Here is a 21,699-nt window from a genome sequence, read left to right on the forward strand (position 1 = left end):
GTGAGGCAGGAAGGCCCTGGCTTGTGACGCATCCAGGTCAGCTCCGATGAAAGCCAGCTGCAACGACTGTCAGAGATTTGACTTCGGGTAGCTGATTAAAAACCCCAGACACTCCAGGACATTTATTTATTTATTGATTTTGATTTTTTTTATATACCGATATTCTTACATAAAATGTAAATCAAACCGGTTTACATAAAACTGTAGAAGCAGGAAATATACTTCCGTTGTCTGATACAATGAACATTTATAATTTAACTTATTAACGAGTCTAAAAAGGTAAAGAAAGGAAAAAAGGGTTAGTTAAAAAAGAAAAGGAGAAAAAGCATAAGATAAATAAATATTAGATAAGGCACTAAGGATTGCACAAAGGGGTGCACAAAGGGGAGAACCCATTTGTCGCACCCCTTCGGCGCGCAGCACCTGATGTTGATGCGCTTTTCAAGCGCCTCCGAAGCTCTCACTGACGTCGTGGGAGGGGGCGTGGTCTCTCTCTGATTGCTTCCGTTTCTTCACCCGATGTTCCCTTCATATTTTAAATTTTTTCTTTTTAGGTTGGATCAAAGTTATTGCGGGGGCTCAAGGTGGAAAGAGCCTCCCCGCTCGCTAGCACCCGATGTTGAGGCGCCCCTCAACCGCCTCCGAAGCTCTCACTGACGTCATGGGAGGGGGCGTGGTCTCTCTCTGATTGCTTCCGTTTCTTCACCCGATGTTCCCTTCATATTTTAAATTTTTTCTTTTTAGGTTGGATCAAAGTTATTGCGGGGGCTCAAGGTGGAAAGAGCCTCCCCGCTCGCTAGCACCCGATGTTGAGGCGCCCCTCAACCGCCTCCGAAGCTCTCACTGACGTCGTGGGAGGGGGCGTGGTCTCTCTCTGATTGCTTCCGTTTCTTCACCCGATGTTCCCTTCATATTTTAAATTTTTTCTTTTTAGGTTGGATCAAAGTTATTGCGGGGGCTCAAGGTGGAAAGAGCCTCCCCGCTCGCTAGCACCCGATGTTGAGGCGCCCCTCATGAGTGGAAGTGTGCAGGGCCCACAGTGCTCCGGCTTATGTGTTGCTCTCCACCAGCCAGTCGTCCAGGTTTGGAAACACCTGAACTCTGAGTTGGCACAGATAAGCCCCCACCACAGCAAGACACTTTGTGAACACCCATGGTGCAGATGCGAGGCCAAATGGGAGCACGCGGTACTGAAAATGCTGAAACCCCACCACAAAGCGAAGATATCTCCTGTGACTTGGGAGGATCGCGATATGTGCATACACATCCTTTAGGTCGAGGGAGCAAAGCCAGTACCCTTGGTTCAGCAGAGGAATTATGGTGCCTAAGGATACCATCTTCAACTTTTCCTTTTTCAGGAATCTGTTCAAGGCTCGCAAATCCAGGATGGGTCGGAGGCCTCCCATTTTCTTTGGAATCAGAAAGTAACAGGAGTAAAACCCCTGACCCTACTGTCCCTGAGGAACTGGTGCCACTAACCTGGTCTAGAGAAGGGCTGAGAGTTCCTCCTGAAGCAGCTCTGGATGCGAGATGGGTCCCCTCTGCAGGCTCGGGGGAGAATCCAGTGGAATTCCCACGAGATTCAGCTGATAACCGCGCCTGATGACGAACAGGACCCATCAATCCGAAGTCACGGTTGGCCACCGGTCCACAAAGAAGCGGAGCTGCCGCTGCCCCCACCGGCACCAGAAGAGATGGCTAGCAGATGCTCCCTTGCTGCCAGTCAAAATCCTAAAGCGGAACAGGCCTGGGGAGCTGGCTGTGGGCGTGGGCCCCGCTGCTGGTGAGATCTGCCCGGTGCTCACCTGCTATGGCCTAGATCGAGGGGCTGGAAGGAAGCATTTTCTAGGCCTATAGAAAGGCCTCCTCAGACCCGGGTGGAGTGACTGCTTGGAAGAGGCTGGTGAGGCTGAGGGCCCAGCAGGCAAGTGCTGGAGGGTCTCATGGTGATCCTTTAATTCAACCACGGCCTCCTTGACTTTGTCACCAAAAAGGTTATCCCCGGTGCAAGCAAATCCGGTAGCCTGTCCTGGACTTCATAGAGGAGGTCCGAGGTCCAAAGCCAGGCCAAACGACAGGCAGAGATATCTGCCGCCGCTACATGCCCTGCCGTTTCAAAGACATTGTATTTATTTATTTATTTAAACCTTTTCTATACCAACATTCATGAAAATAGCACATCGGTTTACATTAAAAGGTAACCAATAACTTTGGAAAAAAGAAGTTACAATTAGCATAAGGAAGCTAAACTGGGGAGAAAGGGCTAGCATAGCAGAGTCATGTAACCGGAGAGGAATGGTTACAGCAAAGAGGTTTAACAAATTATTTAACAAGATAAGAATTATAAAAAATAAATGTACAGTATTTACAGATAAGAACCAAATTTACAATATGTACAGTATGTTCAAAATGAAAAATCGAGGGCAATTACTTGAGTGAATTCCAGGTGGGGGGTGGATAGTTTATTTATTTTATTTATTTATTTAAGGTTTTTATATACCGGCAATCATGAGAACATATCTTGCTGGTTTACATGAAACGGGAGTGCATTAAATACATCAAACTAGAACTGAGGTGACCGAAGGTACAGTTACAATTAACAAGGGTAGCAAAACTTGGTGAAGAGGAAGAAATAGGAAAGAATAAACTGGTTAAACGATATACAAGTCAAATTACAAGTTATGTGCAAATGGCATGATTAATGGCTGAATGTTTTAGAGGAGACCTTGGATTGTGTCCTTGGATTGTGTCATTAAATTGTGTCTGGGAAAGCTTGCTTGAATAACTAAGTCTTAAGTCTTTTCCTAAAAGTTAGGAGGCAGGGTTCTAGTCTGAGATCTGTGGGCAAGGAATTCCACAGAAGGGGGCCAGCTGTGGAGGTGGCGCGATCTCTTAGGGTAATGTGTCTAGTCGTTTTCGCAGGGGGAACTTGGAGTGTGCCTCTATAAACATCTCTGGTAGGTCTTGTCGAGTTGTATACTTGGAGAGGGAATTGAAGATCGAGGGAAGTGCATTGATGTATAGTTTTGAAAATGATACATATGGCTTTGTACATGATACGGAAGTATACGGGTAGCCAATGTAGCTCTTTCAGGATGGGTGATATGTGGTCTCTTTTTCTTGTGCCTGTTAGTAGTCGGGCTGCTGAATTTTGCACCATCTGTAATGGTTTGGAATAGGAAGAAGGCAGACCTAGCAATAGGGAATTGCAATAGTCTAATTTTGAAAAAATGACTGCCTGGATGATCGTTCTGAAGTCTTGAGCATGGAAGAGAGGTCTTATCCTTTTCAAAACCTGGAGTTTAAAGAAGCAGTCTTTGGTTGTTTTGTTGATGTGTGCCTTGAAGTTTAGCCGGTTGTCCAATAACACTCCTAAGTCTCTAACTTGTGTGGTATGTAGGTTGGTAGGAAGAGCAATGTTAGGTGTATTGTTCTCAGGAGAGATGAGTAGGATTTCTGTCTTGGAGGAATTTAAGATGAGGTGAAGGCTGTTGAGTAGATGTTTGATTTTTTGGTGGCATGATTCCCAGTAGTCAAGAGTTTTAGAGTATGAGTCTTTGATGGGGATGATGATTTGAATATCATCTGCGTATAGGAAGTACTTTAGATTGAGGTCAGTGAGAAGTTGGCAGAGAGGAAGCAGGTAAATATTGAATAGAGTCGGAGATAATGAAGAACCTTGTGGGACTCCTATGGCCGAGTCAAATCTTGAGGATTCCTTGTTTTGGAGTTTAACTTTGTAACCTCTGTTATTGAGAAAGGTTTTGAACCAAGATAGGACGGTGCCGCAGATTCCTATGGACGACAGCTGGTTTAGGAGGATGGTGTGGTTGACAGTGTCGAACGCTGCGGATAGGTCTAACAAGATCAATAAGAAAGAGTTTCCTTTGTCGAGGCCCAGTAAGATATGGTCTGTCAGCGAGGTGAGGAGGGATTCTGTGCCTCGATTTTTTCGGAAGCCGTGTTGTGGTGTGAAGAGAAGATTGTTGTCTTCGATGAAATCTGAGAGTTGAGAGTTCACTAGTTTTTCCATGATCTTGGCGATGAATGGGAGGTTAGCTATGGGGCGGAAATTGTTAGGGTCCTTCGGGTCTAGGTTAGGTTTCTTTAGGAGCGGTGAGATTGAGGCCATTTTGAGATCATCTGGGAAGGTTCCTTGGGCTAGAGAGCAGTTGATGATGTTTTTCAATGAGGTGGCTATTGTGTCAGGAACAGATAGAAGTAGTTTGGAGGGGATGTGGTCTGCAGGATGAGACGAAGGTTTCATTCTTCTCAGGATGGTTTGTATTTCCGTGGAAGAGACGGGTTCAAAGGTGTTTAAGCTGACGTTTTTGTGGGCAGGTTGTTGATATGTCTGGAGGTCGGCTGTATTGGAAGGCAGTTGTGTTAGGAGATTGGTGATTTTATCTTGGAAAAACTGAGCGAGTTCTTCCGCTTTGGGTTGTGCCATGTAGTTAAGGGGTAGAAAGGGTGGGGGGGATCTAGGGGGCTATGGGAGGAACTGTGCGTTGGAAGGTGGTGGGGTTAAGTGAATGCTTGTGAGAAAACCCAAGTTTTTAGGTTTTTTTTTTAAAGGTTTATGCACAGTGTTCTTGGCAAAGGTGTGGGGGCATAGAATTCCATATAGTTGGTCCAGCGATGGACAGGGCCCTTTTTTTAGTAGCTATGTCATGGGTGAGATTTGGGGGAGGGATGTAGAGGGTTCCTTTATAAGCAGTTCTCGTGGGTCTGTTTGAAGTGTGAAAGTGTAGGGCGTTATCTAGCCATTCGATGTATTGGGTATGCAGGGTTTTATGGATGATCGTAAGAGTCTTGTGAAGGATTCTGGAGTGTAGTGGATTCTGGAGCCAGTGGAGATCCCTGAGTACGGGGGTTATGTGATCTCTTCTGCGGGAATTGGTGAGGATTCTGGCCACCGTGTTTTGGAGCATTTGGAGTGGCTTGAGGTGCGTGCTTAGCACATTCAAGGCCCTGTTGGACGAGGGCCTCCTAGGGCTGCTGCAACAGACCATCTGCCACCTCCTGGACTTGTTTCCAGAGGTTGCATGTGTACTGGGTCATGTATAATAGATAGGAGGCGATCTGAGCTATGAGCATGGATTCTTGAAATACCCGTCATCCCATGGCATCCCATGCCCGGTTGTCTTTACCCGGGGTGGGGGGAGGGAGGGGGGGCTGACATATGGGTTTTAGATCGCTTCGCCTTCTTGAGCGCCGACTCATCTACTACTGACTGGTGTGGAAGCTACACTTTTCAAAGCCTACAGTCTGCTGCACTAGATACACTCCATCGGCCTTCCGGTTAACCAAGGCCACAGAGAGGAGATGCTCCCATAGCCGGAAAAGCAGGTCCTGGAAGATCTCGTGCACAGGCACCACTATGACCTCCTTTGGGGCGTCAACAAATTGGAGGATCTCAAGCATTTTATGACGGGCATCCTCTTCTGTCACAAGCTGGAAGGGGATAGCTTCAGCCTTTGCACAGATGAACCTAGAGAAGGTTAAATCCTCTGGAGGGGAATGTCGCCGCTCCTCTGAAGGGGAAGGATTCGTCAGAAGGTCATCGGAATCCACCGATGATGCGTCAGTGGTATCCTGGCCCCAGGATTCATATGGTCCTTTGGGCACTTCGAGACCACCCTGGGGGGGGGGGGGTGGAGCCCCATCCATGGTCTTAAGTGTAGGCGCCAGAAGCCCTCTGGGCTGGGCCCTGGCCCCAGGAGCACCAATTGTGGCACCAAGGGACCTCAAGGTACGGATGGCACCAATGGTCCTTCTTCGCCCGAGGAGTCCTCGATGAGGACCAACTCAGATGCTTTGCGCTTCAGTACCCTACGGAGCCCCAAGAGATCGCAAGGCACTGGCAACTGGGTTGGGAGGACACAGAGGAGGACGTCGAGGTGGTCAAACAACGATTCCAGCCCAGTTACCGCAGTTGGCATCAGCATAGGCGCCGACATCGGTGCAGGAGCCGGCCTTGAGGGAGTCAGCGAAGGCAGCGGAATCGGGGAATGCACTGGTATCAGTGGCGGGGCCACCGGCTCCTGCTTGCACAATACACGTTCCATCGCCAGGCACACCTGATATTCCAACTCCTCTTTTTATTATACTATAGGGCAGGGGTCGGGAACCCATGGCTCGCGAGCCAGATATGGCTCTTTTGAGGGCTGCATCTGGCTCGCAGACAAGTGTCGCCACACTTCGCGGTTCCCGCTGACCCAGCTGCTCCCCGGTCCTCCGCCGCCCGGGCTTAAAATGCTGTCAGCCCGGGCGGAACGCGGCGGGACAGCTGGAGTCAGGGGCACCGGCGTGCTCTCTTCTCCTCCCCCCCCCCCCCCCCCCCGCGGCCCGGAAGAGGAAGTGGTGAGCATCGGGTGCCTGCGCGGAAGAAGAGACCACGCTAGTGTGGTCTCTTCTTCCCGCGCAGGCACCCGATGCTCTCCACTTCCTCTTCCGGGCCGCGGGGGGGGAGGAGGAGGAGAGAGCACGCCAGCAGCGGCACGACTGGAGTCAGCCGGGTGCCAGCGCTGGAGTCATCGGGTGCCTGCGCGGGAGTCTTCCCGCGCAGGCACCCGATGCTCACCACTTCCTCTTCCGGGCCGCGGGAAGAAGAGAGCACGCCGGTGCTGAGCGGCACCGGCGTGCTCTCTTCTTCCCGCGGCCCGGAAGAGGAAGTGGTGAGCATCGGGTGCCTGCGCGAGAAGAAGAGGCCACGCTTGTGGGAAGAAGACTGCAGCGCGGCTCGGAGGAAAATGAAGAGTTTCAACCGCGGCCGATGGGACTCCGCCTCCGCGAGGGCTGAAAATGAAGGAGGTTAGTGTTGGGAGGAGGCTGCTGCTGCCGCGAGTTCCTGGGGTGGGGGTGGGGGAGAGAGAGAGTGAATGAGCGAGCAAGCGTGTGTGTTTGAGATCCTGTGTGTGTGAGTGAGATTGCATGTATGTGAATGATTGAGAGCCTGTGTATGTGAAAGAGAGTATGTCTGTGATTGAGAGCCTGCCTGTGAGAGAGAGAGCATGAATGTAAGTTTACCATTGGGAACCTGTATGTGTAAGTTTGTGATTGAAAACCTGTTTGTGTGAAAGAGTATGTGTGTATGATTGAGATCCTTTGTGTGTGAGAGAAATCATGTGCTTGTATGATTAAGAGCCTGTGTGTATAAGTAAGAGAGAGATCATGTGTGTCTGTGTCTGATTGACAGCTGGTTTAGGTGATGGAGCATGTGAGTATGTGATTGAGAGCCTGTGTTTAAATGAGAGAGAGAGACCATGTGTGTCTGTGTGTGATTGAGAGCTGATTTAGGTGAGGGAGCATGTGAGTATGTGATTGAGAGCCTGTGTGTAAATGAGAGAAAGAGAGGACATGTTTGTAAGCATGTGAATGAGAGTCTGTGTGTGAGAGAAAAAGACAGCATGTATTTATGTGATTGAAAGCCTGTGTGTGTGTGTGTAAGCGTGAAAAGATAGACAGCATGTGTGTAAATGTGTAATTAAGAGCCTATATAAGTGAGTGAGAAAAAACATGTGTATATGTGAGTACTGAGAGCATGTGTGTATAGGTGTGTCATTGAGAGCCAGTGTGAGAGAGAGAGCTGGTATGTGACTGAGAGAGGAGAAAGTTCCAAGCAAACCACCCCACCTCCTGCTAATTCAGAACAATCTCAGGACACCTGGATATCAAACGTTCCCAGGTATGCAGAGCAAAAAAATTTTTGTATCCTTATTATTTTTCATTACTGGATCTTTGTGTCTGCTATTTTGAAATATTTTGTTGGTATCTGGAAATGTTTTATATGAGTTTTAATTATTGGATATTCCTCTCATCAGCTGTTTCAAAATATGTTCTTTTTGTTAGTACAGTTTTACTGCTGATGATTTTATATTTCTTGATTTGTTTTATAAGGATGGGTGATGTTTCTTTTTTCCTTTGTTACACTGCATACAGAGACTCTGGCTTGTTGCAGTTTCCAATTCAGTTTTTTCTGCATGCTTCTTGTTATGCGTTTTGGTCTCTTTATTCTATGTTAGGTGAGGGACAGCACGTGATTCAGGTGAGGTTTTCTGCTGGCGTGTTGTTTCTGTGTAGGACTCTATAGCAGCCTGACTTGGTCCGTTTTCCTAATAGGAGATGTATGTATTGGTGTCTTAAGGCCTGGTGTAATATTTTCAGAGACTTATTGTACATTAAAAGTGTGATCTTACATAAAATGCACACATTTACTTGTATTTAGTTTTAAACATATTGTATGGCTCTCATGGAATTACATTTTAAAATATGTGGCGTTTATGGCTCTCTCAGCCAAAAAGGTTCCTGACCCCTGCTATAGGGGCTGATGAGTAATGATGGCCGGCGCCATCTTTAAAGATGGCGCCGGCCATCCAGTGCTCCTACCATGTGACAGGGGCCGGCCAATGGCACGGATACCCTGTCACATGGTAAGGGCAAAGGGGCATCGGCGCCATTTTTTTTTAGCGCAGCTGATGCCTGGGAACGGGAAATCGTCCCCCGAGGCCCCCCTGGACCACCAGGTAATGTTAAAAAGTTTTGGGGGGGTCGGGAGGGTGGGGGAGGCTAAGGGGGGGTCGATTTAAAGGGTCGGGTGGGTTGTTTTTTTAGCGGCGCGGGCTTCCCTAAAAAAAAAATTAGCGATGTGAATTGGAATTGGAAACGATTCCAATTCACATATCTTAACGATCAGATTCCCTCCCCCCCCCCCAGCCGAATCTGATCGTTAAGACGATCTGGCACACGATTCACATCTCTAGAGACCAGTGCCAATGTTTGCGAGATCTCCTGCAGTGTTCGGCCTGATCATCCCCTGGAGCTGAAGACGATGAAGATGACCCGGATGTCCGGTGTTACGCTTGGGCTCCGGTCAGGAGTCATGAACACCACCCAGCAGGGTGGCTCCAGGTGGAGAGAGACAGGAATGGCTAGAAACAGTGTCTGGTTCCAGGCTGGGTCAGGGCAGGCAGCAAGTAGCAGTGTCTGGGTCCAGGCTGGGTCAGGGCAGGCGGCAAGTAGCAGTGTCTGGGTCTAGGCTGGGTCAGGGCAGGCGGCAAGTAGCAGTGTCTGGGTCTAGGCTGGGTCAGGGCAGGTGGCAAGTAGCAGTGTCTGGGTTCAGGCTGGGTCAGGGCAAGGCAGGTCAGAAGGCCCGTAGGCCACACACACACAGAAGGCCCGTAGGCCACACACAGTAAGCAGGGCAAGGCAGGTCAGAAGGCCCGTAGGCCACACATACACAGAAGGCCCGTAGACCACACACCGTAAGCAGGGCAAGGCAGGTCAGAAGGCCCGTAGGCCACACACACACAGAAGGCCCGTAAGCCACACACCGTAAGCAGGGCAAGGCAGAGAAGGCCCGTAGGCCACACACACACAGAAGGCCCGTAGGCCACACACCGTAAGCAGGGCAAGGCAGGTCAGAAGGCCCGTAGGCCACACACACACAGAAGGCCCGTAGGCCACATACCGTAAGTAGGGCAAAGCAGAGAAGGCCCGTAGGCCACACACACACAGAAGGCCCGTAGGCCACACAAGGCAAGGCAAGACAAGGCAAGGAATAAGGCCCGAAGGCCGCGCAAGGCAAGGCAAGGCAAGGAATAAGGCCCGAAGGCCGCGCAAGGCAAGGCAAGGAATAAGGCCCGAAGGCCGCGCAAGGCAAGGCAAGGCAAGGAATAAGGCCCGAAGGCCGCGCAAGGCAAGGGAAGGTCCAGGGACCAAATGCACAGCAAGCAAGGAAGGCTAGAGCAGGGAGCCCAGGCGAGCTCGATGCCGAAGCACTGAGGGAACTGTCAGGCAGGGTTATAAGGGACAGCCCAGAACATAGAGAGGAGAAGGGAGATGGACTGGGCCTGTCAGGAGATCCAGCTCTAGAGGGACCCCTGGTGGTGAGGCGGCTGCACAGCAGCCATAGCCGTAACAGTACCCCCCCCCCCTCAAGGCCTCCCCCTCCTCCTGGATCCCATCTGTGCAGGAGGTAATCAATAATAACGTGAGACCACTCCGGGGTTGATGCGGCAGGTTCAACTCCTTCCCGAGGCAGTAAGGCAGTCCAGAACCCCACCTGGGGTGATAAGGCAGACACAACCCCAACCTGGGGCAGAGAAATAGTCCGTAACCCTTCTTGAGGCGACAGTAGGGCCGGTCCGGACCCTTCCAAGGTCGGCATCAGGACCGGACCAGACCCCTCCAAGGGCGGCAGCTGGACCAGTACAGCAGGCTCAGATAGTTGAGTAACAAAGTCAGTTGGCAGGCCTGGTTCGGACCCCTCCGGGGGCAGCAGCAGGACCGGTACGGACCCCTCCAGGGGCAGCAGCAAGACCGGTACGGACCCCTCCCGGGGTGGCAGCTGGGCCGGTACGGACCCCTCCAGGGGCGTCAGTTGGGCCGGTACAGCAGGCTCAGATAGTTGAGTAACAAAGTCAGTTGGCACGCCCGGTTCGGACCCCTCCGGGGGCAGCAGCAGGGCCGGTACGGACTCCTCCAGGGGCGGCAGCTGGACTGGTACAGCAGGCTCAGATAGTTGAGTAACAAAGTCAGTTGGCAAGCCCGGTACGGACCCCTCCGGGGGCAGCAGCAGGACCGGTACGGACCCCTCCGGGGGCAGCAGCAGGACCGGTACGGACCCCTCTCGGGGAGGCAGCTGGACCGGTACAGCAGGCTCAGATAGTTGAGTAACAAAGTCTGTTGGCAGGCCCGGTTCGGACCCCTCCGGGGGCGGCAGCAGGCCCGGTATGGACCCCTCCAGGGGTGGCAGCAGGACCGGTTCAGCAGACTCAGATGGCTGAGTCAGAAAGTCTGTCAGTAGGACCGGTTCGGACCCCTCCAGGGACGGCAGCAGGACCGGTTCGAGCCCCTCCAGGGGCGGCAGCAGGGCCGGTTCGGACCCCTCCGGGGATGACACAGCAGACTCAGGCTCTTCTCGGGGTAGTGCAGGAGACTCGGACCCCTCTTGGGGCGAAACAGCAGGCCCAGACTCTTCTTGGGGTTGTGCAGCAGGTTCAGATGGCAGAGTAGCAAGGTTAGAAGTAGTGCGCATGGAAGACACAGATTGTACTGCCGTGGGCTTGATACCTCGAGCCAAAGTCTGACGCTCCTGATTTTGTTTCTGGAGGAGCAGTTTAGAGAAGGCACAGGCAGTTCTAGGATGTCTAGGGAAGGTGCTCGTTAGTGTCCACTTGGCAGCTGTGGGAAGTAGAGCCCTGCTAGAGTTAATTACTTCCCTCTGCTTCTGGTGCTCTAGCGTGGAAGTTATCGAAGGCTTCTTAACCCGGTGAGTTCTGAGATTTTCAGAGCAAGTTTTTTCCAAAGTGTCCAGAGATGAAGTGCTAGAATGCTTAATCCATAAACTGTTACATGAAATAATGTTGTTAACTGGGCCAGAAGCTGAACGCACGGTAGTAGAGCTGACTGTTCTCCCTAATGAAGCAGCTGGTCCTGTAGCTGAACAACAGGGGCACGGTTTGCCTGGTGGTAATAGGCTGGGAATACATGAACATTTCCACCATCCTGGCTTTGGAGTAGAACAGTTTAAACACTCTTGGTAGACAGAGACATTTCTCTTATTGCAGTTACTGCATGTCCAGTGTTCCTGACCAGCAAGTTGACAGGCTAGGCAGTTCTGATAGCTTGGGTAATTCAAGGACTGACAGGAATTGCAGGTATAAAACTTTGAAGAAGGAGGCATCTTGTAATAGTGAAAAAGTTGACTCACCGGTTTAGCACACAGACCTATCTCTTCCCCTGGAAATTGGTGGCTTCGGCATACTGTTACGCTTGGGCTCCGGTCAGGAGTCATGAACACCACCCAGCAGGGTGGCTCCAGGTGGAGAGAGACAGGAATGGCTAAAAACAGTGTCTGGTTCCAGGCTGGGTCAGGGCAGGCAGCAAGTAGCAGTGTCTGGGTCCAGGCTGGGTCAGGGCAGGCGGCAAGTAGCAGTGTCTGGGTCTAGGCTGGGTCAGGGCAGGCGGCAAGTAGCAGTGTCTGGGTCTAGGCTGGGTCAGGGCAGGCGGCAAGTAGCAGTGTCTGGGTTCAGGCTGGGTCAGGGCAAGGCAGGTCAGAAGGCCCGTAGGCCACACACACACAGAAGGCCCGTAGGCCACACACCGTAAGCAGGGCAAGGCAGGTCAGAAGGCCCGTAGGCCACACACACACAGAAGGCCCGTAGGCCACACACCGTAAGCAGGGCAAGGCAGAGAAGGTCCGTAGGCCACACACACACAGAAGGCCCATAGGCCACACACCGTAAGCAGGGCAAGGCAGGTCAGAAGGCCCGTAGGCCACACACACACAGAAGGCCCGTAGGCCACACACCGTAAGTAGGGCAAGGCAGAGAAGGCCCGTAGGCCACACACACACAGAAGGCCCGTAGGCCACACACCGTAAGCAGGGCAAGGCAGAGAAGGCCCGTAGGCCACACACACACACAGAAGGCCCGTAGGCCACACACCGTAAGCAGGGCAAGGCAGAGAAGGCCCGTAGGCCACACACACACAGAAGGCCCGTAGGCCACACACCGTAAGCAGGGCAAGGCAGGTCAGAAGGCCCGTAGGCCACACACACACAGAAGGCCTGTAGGCCACACAAGGCAAGGCAAGGCAAGGCAAGGAATAAGGCCCGAAGGCCGCGCAAGGCAAGGCAAGGCAAGGAATAAGGCCCGAAGGCCGCGCAAGGCAAGGCAAGGAATAAGGCCCGAAGGCCGCGCAAGGCAAGGCAAGGCAAGGAATAAGGCCCGAAGGCCGCACAAGGCAAGGGAAGGTCCAGGGACCAGATGCACAGCAAGCAAGGAAGGCTAGAGCAGGGAGCCCAGGCGAGCTCGATGCCGAAGCACTGAGGGAACTGTCAGGCAGGGTTATAAGGGACAGCCCAGAACATAGAGAGGAGAAGGGAGATGGACTGGGCCTATCAGGAGATCCAGCTCTAGAGGGACCCCTGGTGGTGAGGTGGTTGCACAGCAGCCATAGCCGTAACATCCGGGACTTCAAGGACACAGAGACCAGCCGATCCCAGGAGCCCCCCTGCTCCAAGCTTCAGGAGAGGGGTGGTAACCCGGGGATCGAGGGTAATCGGTTCCCCTTGGTCCCGAGGCATCGTGACCAGCGAAGGGTCGGACTTACTCGAGCTGAAGAACTTCTCCATTTTATCCAGTCTGTCCCGCCGGCCCTTTGCGGTCATTTGAGTGCATATTTTGCAGCCGCGGACACTGTGTGACACACCCAGACAGAGGTTGCACACTTTGTGAGGATCGATTAGGGAAATAGTCTGGGGGCATCGGTGGAAGCCTGAGGCCACCATGAGGCACGCAGAGACTGCAAGGGCATGATGATCGGTGGATATGAAGGAGGGAGAAAAAAGTAAAAAAGAAAAAAAATTTTTGCGAGAAAAGGGTTAGTTTTCTTCAAAAAAGCACAAGCTCCACCTCTGTGAGATGAAAGCTCCACGGAAAAGAAAGAACTGAAGAGAGACCCCGCATGGACGCAGGGATAGTGGCATGCTGGGCATGCTCTGGGTGCCAGCCAAAGTTTCTAGAAACTTTGACAGACGTTTTCTGTGCCGGGCTCCATCTGATGATGTCACCCATGTGTGAGGACTACCATCCTGCTTGTCCTAGGAGAAAGAGCCCTGCACTGTGGTAAAAGCACAAAATGCTAAAGAGCAAAATCAGACCTTTTCAGTTAGCATAGATCATTCCATGGCAGGGGGATGGAGGCCTTTTTGTACCCAAAAAGATGAAACTGAAAGTAACCTAATGTGGCATCAACATCGTAACACACAATAATACCAATAATGCCACCACTCAACCCTTTAATTTTTATTCATAGGTAATGATTACATCAATAAAAACAATATAAACCCTAACACACAACACTCGTACCCAAACCCTCCCACTAAAAACAGACTAGTACAAAACCCCAACTAGAATTCTTGTTTCAACAGCCAATCTGATGCATTTTCTACTATACAAAGCCCCCTCTACATGGGGCGACCCTTGATCCTCATGTGATATATGTGAAGCAGATTTTCTTACTGACTAAATAAGAAAAACTACTGAATTGCATAAACTCCACTGACATCAGCCCAATAAGACCAAAACAAGGCATGTGAAAGTATCAAAAATAAAGAGCAGTTTTGTAGCTTCAACTACTAAAGCAAGGGCTGGAACTTACCCCAAGAATCAAAATACAAAGCATATTTATTTTTAAATTAAAAGGGTTTTTTTCCCCACCAAAGGGTGTACAGTGTTGTATCATGGCAATATAAAGATATGCACTAACACATTCTCAAGAAAATTTTGTATCTAAATCTTACATATACTCTCAACATTTCAACCCAACTGAATTCCAGTCCACTGAGCTGAAAAACTGCTTTTATGGTAATGGTAGAAATAAATGATCTGGCAAACCTGCTTGGGACAAATATAGAGAAGGGTAGTAGAAAAGGGTTGAGATGCTAGGTAAAAGAGGGGAGATGGTGTTGGTTTAAGTATGGGAATTTATATGCTCGTCTATGCAAAGTGATACAGAACCAGAGAGAAAGTCAACTGGGCAGACTGGATGGGCCAATATCTGCTGTCATCTACTATGTACAATTTTTTTGCCTCTGCAATGACAGCATAGAATGAAGAAGAATACAAAGAATAAATGAAACTATTTTCTCTCCCTCATGAAACAAATTTAAAATCATAAATACTGTTGCAAAACTGCTGCTTATTTTTGCCTTCATAACAATGGTGTGTGATTAACAAGACAGCCAGTCACAAAGGAAACCCTGCCTTGGTGAATACCTAAGGCAAATCATTATTGCCACCCTTGCATTCTCTTCTCTTTATGTCATCATTCTGTCACTCTATCCACCACTCGCAGGTTCCAGGTGGCAGAAAAAGAACCAAACCACTTGGGAAAGGCTAGGGATAGGCCACGAACCAGTGTGAGGAGATACCAGGTTCAAATCCTTGCTCAGCTACTGAGTGGCATCAGGCATGTCGATTTATACCTCAAGAACCTTTGTTCATCCAGCAGTAATTAGGTGATGATAATATTTTTCTTCATAATAAAGTTTTGCAATGTGCAAACCCCGAAGACCCTTGCAATATATATATATATATATATATATATATATATATGTTGTGCTACACGTTGAAATTCCAATTAGTAGTTTGTTATATGCTGTCAAATTGCTAAGATGGTTTCATGTGTGTTTCTGAGGACCAAAAGTTTAAATGCCTGTTTCTTCCACTGAAGATGGCCCCTAAGGAGGGGGGCAGGGGGAGAGAGAGAAGAGATTGCAGACAGGTGGTATATGCTCTAGTGACACTACCATGCTGTACACTCCCCTCATCTCCAGCTGTCACTTCTTGGAATTGTCTCATGCTACCTACCTTCTCTTCATTGCTGATGTTCCTGGTTCCAGTCCTCCAGCTAATAGTGGGGATAGGGTCTCCAGATGCCTCACAAGTCAGCGTGATTTGCTCTTCCAATTCCATGGCTGTCTTATTCTCCACATAAGTGATTTTGGGTTTCGCTGTAAAACGAAAGTTACAGTTTCTTTTAAATCAGATTAATACAGTGACGAGTTATCAGTACTTTTCACATTAAGTCAATCTGTAGTGTGAATTTTAGATGATATTTGCATCTGATACTTGTGGCACCTAGAACCAAGCTTCTGCTTTTCTTTCCATCCCACCTTTTTTCTTGGTTCAGTGCACTCACATTAAGCCTCCTCCAGTGGTCAAGTAGGAACAAATTCCTCCAGGAGCTAATATGGTACAAATAGGCCAAACTCTGAAAAAACTGGAGAAAGAAACTTTAAAGAGAAGAAAAGAAGAGGCCCCCATGTCCTATGAAGATAACTGAACCTCTAAGAGAAAGATGAAGATAACTGAACCTCTAAGAAATAAATGATCTGAAGATAACTGAACCTCTAAGAGAAAGATGGTGGGAAAAGAGTTAAGCATTTTGTTAAAGGAGAAAGCAGAGTTGCTTACCTGTAACAGGTGTTCTCCGAGGACAGCAGGATGTTAGTCCTTACATATGGGTGAAGCCCCGATGTGGAAAACATATGTCAAAGTTTCTAAAACTTTGGCTAAGTACACTGAGCATGCCCAGCATGCCCTATACCACGCGTCCACACAGGGTCCCTCTACACATTTGTATCATAGAATTATAATTAAAATAAAAAATAGGAGAAACCCAACTCCACTTGGCACTCTTGACGGCAGATTGTACCATCACCAACTGGTGGGGCAGCTGATGTTTGTCGAATCTGGAAGCCTCCTGGACAAGGTAGACACCCATCTGCCTTCTTATTAACGGAAGACACTGTGAGGGGGTGTTCCCATATCCTCAGCAACAACTCTTTAAGGATCTCAAGTACCAGGACTGCCACAATCTCCTTAGGAGGCTCCATGAACTGGAGGATCTAAAGCATTTTGTGCCTGGCATCTTCCTCCGTTAATTACAGAAAAGGGATGACTTCCGCCATCACCCTCACAAAACTGTGAAGGTTAAGTCCTTAAGTGGAGACTTCTTTCGCTCTTCTGGAGGAGAAGGTTCTGAAGGGAGACCCTGGGACACCTCGGATGAAGACTCCGAAACATCATCCCCCAGGGGTCATAGGTTCCTCAGCCTCAATGAGATGGGTCCCTGGATGTTCGGCCTTTGTCCAGAGGTGCAGGCACCAGTAAAAGTGGATGGTGGGTCGAAGGCCTCGACGTCTCTGCTGGCCTCACTGGAGCTTCCTCTTCTGAGGAACCGGCAACAAACACAGTATTGGTGGTGGGAGGCTTTGGTGCCTCACGGGGCACTGATGCTGTCCCATGAACAGACTCCAGCTGGGTCAGTAAGGCACCGATGAGCACGCTGAGCTTCTCCAGAAGCAGTACAAGGATGAGCGGAACGGGGACCAGTGCTGTCAGTGCCACAGGACCGAAGCCCTGCAGCTCCCAGTCCACTGCTAGCTAGACTCGGTGCTACAGCTCTTCCTTGAACAGTGGTGAGGACAACACCGAATGGGAGGAAAGTGGGGTAGCCAGATCCTCTTCGGACCCTTGAGGTGGATCAGTGACTGGCATCAGGAACAGTGGAGACTCCTCACCCCGGGGTCGCTTCTGGGGTATTGCAGCAAAAGCCGATGCATCCCCATGTCTGGCACAGTGCATCAACAAGTACCAGTGCCGATGCTTCTTTGGCTTCCCTCGATGCTTGGCCCAGTCCTTCCCTGGTGTCAAGGCTGATGAAGATGACGAGGAAAGCAGAGTTGCTTACCTGTAACAGCTATAAGCTGCTCCCCAACACAAAAGGGGACCATCAAGCCCCAGCCAGGTGTCAATGGGCATAACAACCACAGTGCTATTGGTAATAGAGGGGGAGACAATCTAAACCCAAACAATGGGCCCTAGGCAGGGAGAGTTGGGTTCTACACCTCAAAGAAATTCTGGAGGACAGACTGGCCAAACCTACTGTTACGTCGGCCATGTGATGTGAATGTGTGGAGAGAGCTGCATGTTGCAGCCATGCAGATCTCTTCCAGGGGAATTGCTTGCAAGAGGGCCAATGAGGTTGCCATGGCTCTGACAGAATGAGCCTTGACATGACCCCCAAGATGCAGTCTCACCTAGGCATAACAGAAGGACATGCAGTCTACTAACAAATTGGAAAGTGTCTGTTTGGCAATGGCAACTCCCAACATATTCCTATCAAAAGAAATAAAAAGTTGGGCGGACTGTCTACGGGCTTCTGTCCATTCCAGACAGAAGGCTAAGGTTCTTTTGCAATCCAAACTATGCAGGGCTCGTTCACATCGATGTGAATGGGTCCTAGGAAAGAATGTTGGCAGGACAACTGGCTGGTTAAGATGGAAATCTGTCACCACCTTAGGTAGGAATTTAGGATGCATATGAAAGACCACCATATCATGATAAAACTTAGTATAAGGTGGATAAGTCACTAAGGCCTGGAGCTCATTGACCCTGCACACTAAAATGACCATCACTAAAAATATGACCTTCCAGGTCAGGTACTTCAGGTCAAAGGAATGCAGCAGCTCAAAAGGAGCTTTCATCAGCTAAGCTAACATCATGTTGAGGTCCCAAGACACAACGGGAGGCCTTAGGGGAGGCTTCAATTGAAGCAGGCCCTGCTTGAAACGAACAACTATAGGCTGTACAGAGCTGAGCGCACCACCTACACCTTGGAAGTATGGCCAATTGCACTGAGATGAACTCTGAGTTGGTTTTTAAGCCAGCCTCCGATAGGTGTAAAAGGTAATCAAGCAGTTTTTGCATGGGACAGGAGAACGGATCTAGGGCCTTCTGCTCACACCACACAGAAAACTTCCCCCACTTCAGACAATAGGACTTTCTAGTGGAAAGCTTTCTGGAAGATACCAGGAACCGAGACACATCTTCAGAAAGATCAAGCAGCTACAGGATCAACCTGTCAACCTGTGAGCGACAGGGCCTAGAGGTTGGGATGCCGCAGCCTGCCCTGATCTTGCATGATGAGATCTGGGAAGTCCCAGACTGATCGGTTTCCAGATGGACAACTCCCGAAGGAGTGAAAACAAAATATGTCTTGGCCAATGAGGGGTTATGAGGATCATAGTCCCTCGGTCCTCGCGAAGCTTCAAGAGAATCTTCATAACTATAAGAATCGGAGGATATGTGTACAGAAGACCCTTGCCCCACTGTCGGGCAAAGGCATTTATTTTAACTGTAGTCAACCATCAGGACACATTACCATGAAACACTCAATCCCCCAATTAAATGCCTTTTTGTTACCGAAAACTAATGGCACCCCCTATGTAATGTACGACCCATATTTTTTTGATACAGGTGCCCTATTGTAAACCGTTATGATGGTGAATAACTTAATGACGGTATATAAAAACTCCTAAATAAAATAAATACATTTATTTGTTGAGTTTTATATACCGTCATTCGGTGCAGCCATTACAACGGTTTACAAGATTCAAACAGAATACAGGTAGTTAAACATTTGCCAATCATTGAAAAACAATGAGAGGGATTACGGGAGGGGGGAGAGGGAGGGAGGGAAAACAGGGGAAGAATTGAAATTTAAGGGGAAGGAGGATAGTATAGGCAGTGAGATTTATTAATCTTAAAGGCAGTCTCATTGTATTGTTTCTTATAAGTTCATTGTAGTATGACAATGGTTGATGCTGGTTGCTGTTTCATTCTTGCGTGGGTTTGGTTGGTGGTACTGATTGTTGTTAGTTCGTTGAGTTATCTGATTGTCAATGTAGACTTTGTAGAAAAGCAATGTTTTTAGATCTTTCTTGAATGTTTTAATGTTGGTTTGTGTTCTCAAATCATTTGGTAAGGAGTTCCATATTTTCGGGCAGGCAATGGAGAATGCTCTATCTCTAGTAGTTGATAGGTGAGCATCTCTGATGGGGGGAATTGTTAGACGACATGTGTTGTTTGATCGCAGATTCCTATGGGCATTTTGTGGGGTTATTTTTAAACCTGTTTGTCTTTGATGATCGGTGTGTACTAATTTATGTATGATGGTCATGGTCTTGTGTTCAATTTGGGATTTTATTGGAAGCCAGTTTTATTTAGTTTATTGGAAGGCTGGTTTGCCGGCCGACATGTACAGGGAGCAGAACTGAGTCACCTTCCTGTTGCAGGGGGAGACGAACAAATTCATATTTGGGCTTCACCAAAGGCGGAATATCTGGTTCGCTACCCCCTAGTCCATAGACCATTCGTGGGGTCTGAAGGCACGACTCAGTCTGTCTGCTATCACATTCTCCATTTCGGCCTGATACATGGCCCTGAGAACCATCCTGTGGGACAGGGCTCAGGACCAGATCTGTCCCACTTCCTGGCACAGAAGGTATGACCCTGTGCTTCCTTGCTTGTTAACATATCACATAGCAACTTAGTTGTCTGTTTGTATCAGGACAATCATGCTGGAGAGCCAATCTCTGAAAGCCCATAGCACGTACCTGATCGTCCAGAGCTCCAGGAAGTTGACTTGCACCTTGCTTCCTGGGCGGACCATAAGCCATGGGTGCAGAGCCCCTCTACATGAACTCCCCACCATAAGGTGGATACATCTGTGGTTAGACAATTTGGGTGGGGGGATTTTGGAAAGATATTACCCATTCCAAATTTGAGAGAGCCTGCCACCATGACAAAGAGTCCCGAAGAGGCAGAGTGACTCGAATGCAAGCCCAGAGGTTCTGCGGGTCCACTTGCCTCTGCGCATGTTTAAACGTGCCAAGGGAGTAACATGGACGGTTGCAGCCATATGGCCCAACAGCCTCAACATATGCCAAGCTGAAACTTGCTGGCTCTGTTGAATCACCGCCGCTATAGACGCCAAGGTGACTGCCCTGGATCACAGCAGGAAGGCTTTTGCCTGAGCCATGTCTAGCAGGTCTCCTATGAAGTCCAATCAAGGTGATAGACTGAGATGGGACTTTGGGTAGTTGATGATGAATCCTAGTAACTCCAACACCCAGATGGTCAAGCACAAGGACCGAACAGACCCTGCCTGAAAGGTGCTCTTGACCAGCCAATCGTCCAAGTAAAAGAAAACATGCACTCCCAGTCTGCGAAGGTGCACCCCCACAACAGCAAAACATTTTGTAAAGACACGTGGGGCCAACGCTAAATCTGAATGGCAACACTCTGTACTGGAAGTGCTGTTTTCCCAACACAAATCTGAGATACTTCCTGTGACCCAGGAAGATCTTGATGTGAGTTTATGCGTCCTTTAAATCGAGGGAGCATAGCCAGTCCCCTTTTAGCAGGAGGGGAGTTAGGGTGCTCAGGGAAACCATCTTGAACTTTTTTTTTTTGAGAAATCTGTTCAAGGCCCTTAGGTCTAGGATGGGATGGAGTCCCCCTACTCTCTTTGGAATCAAGAAGTACCAGGAGTAGAATCCCCACTCTCATTGCCTTGGTGGGACAGGCTCGACTGATCTAGTCATTAAGAGGGTGGAGTCCTCCCGAAGTAGTACATGTTGATGTGCTATTGGCTCCCAAAAAGGGCACGGGGGAGGGGGGGGGGCAATTTGCCGGGACACCCAATAGGTTTAATTGGTACCCTTGACAGATGATGGACAAGATCCACTGGTCTGATATTATATTGGGCCACTGAGTTGCAAAGAATCATAGCCTGCCCCTGACCAGGGGGTCCAGAGTCTCGGTTACAGGTGGCTGGCTTATACTGTCTACGATCCAGTCAAAACCCCATCCCAGGATTTGGCTGGGGAGTCAGCTTAGGCTTGGGAACTCTCTATTGCCTGGGACCACCCCATGAGCAAAGCTTTGAACGTTCTGATTTATTTGTAAAATGTAAATTCTCTTGCTTGTTATGTATTATTACTTATTCCAATACATATCTCCTGTGTGTTACCAGTATCTTACATATTCTGCTCGACATTAGTAACATATACCTACTGATTGTACATAATTTTAAGGCGATTATTGTAATATCCCTTAACACCCCCTATGTATTTACAGCTTCCCCCCCTCCTTCCTCTCACAGTTTCGTCCCTTCCCTCTCCCTTCCTACAATAATCCTCCCCTTTGTCTCCACCTTCCTACCTCCTAACTTCTTTCATTTATTATCTCCCCTCCCCGGTTCAAAATCAGTTTTATTGTAAAACCTTTATGCTGCATTTTTGTTGTATGGAAACCGATGTGATGTTACTAATGAATGTCGGTA

General features: G+C 49.2%; 1 protein-coding gene across 10 annotated transcripts in view; it reads right to left on the reverse strand.

Annotated features, from left to right (window-relative positions):
* Nucleotides 1-21,699, reverse strand: part of NCAM1 (neural cell adhesion molecule 1) — a 522,274-nt gene that overhangs the window by 235,767 nt on the left and 264,808 nt on the right. For all 10 annotated transcript variants that reach the window (XM_029572163.1, XM_029572160.1, XM_029572161.1 and 7 more), the window contains exon 8: nucleotides 15,378-15,520. In XM_029572163.1, the coding sequence (XP_029428023.1) occupies nucleotides 15,378-15,520 (143 nt within the window). The remainder of the gene's footprint in view (nucleotides 1-15,377; nucleotides 15,521-21,699) is intronic.

This window comes from Rhinatrema bivittatum, chromosome 12 (assembly GCF_901001135.1).
Source record: "Rhinatrema bivittatum chromosome 12, aRhiBiv1.1, whole genome shotgun sequence".
In the NCBI taxonomy this organism is placed as follows: domain Eukaryota; kingdom Metazoa; phylum Chordata; class Amphibia; order Gymnophiona; family Rhinatrematidae; genus Rhinatrema; species Rhinatrema bivittatum.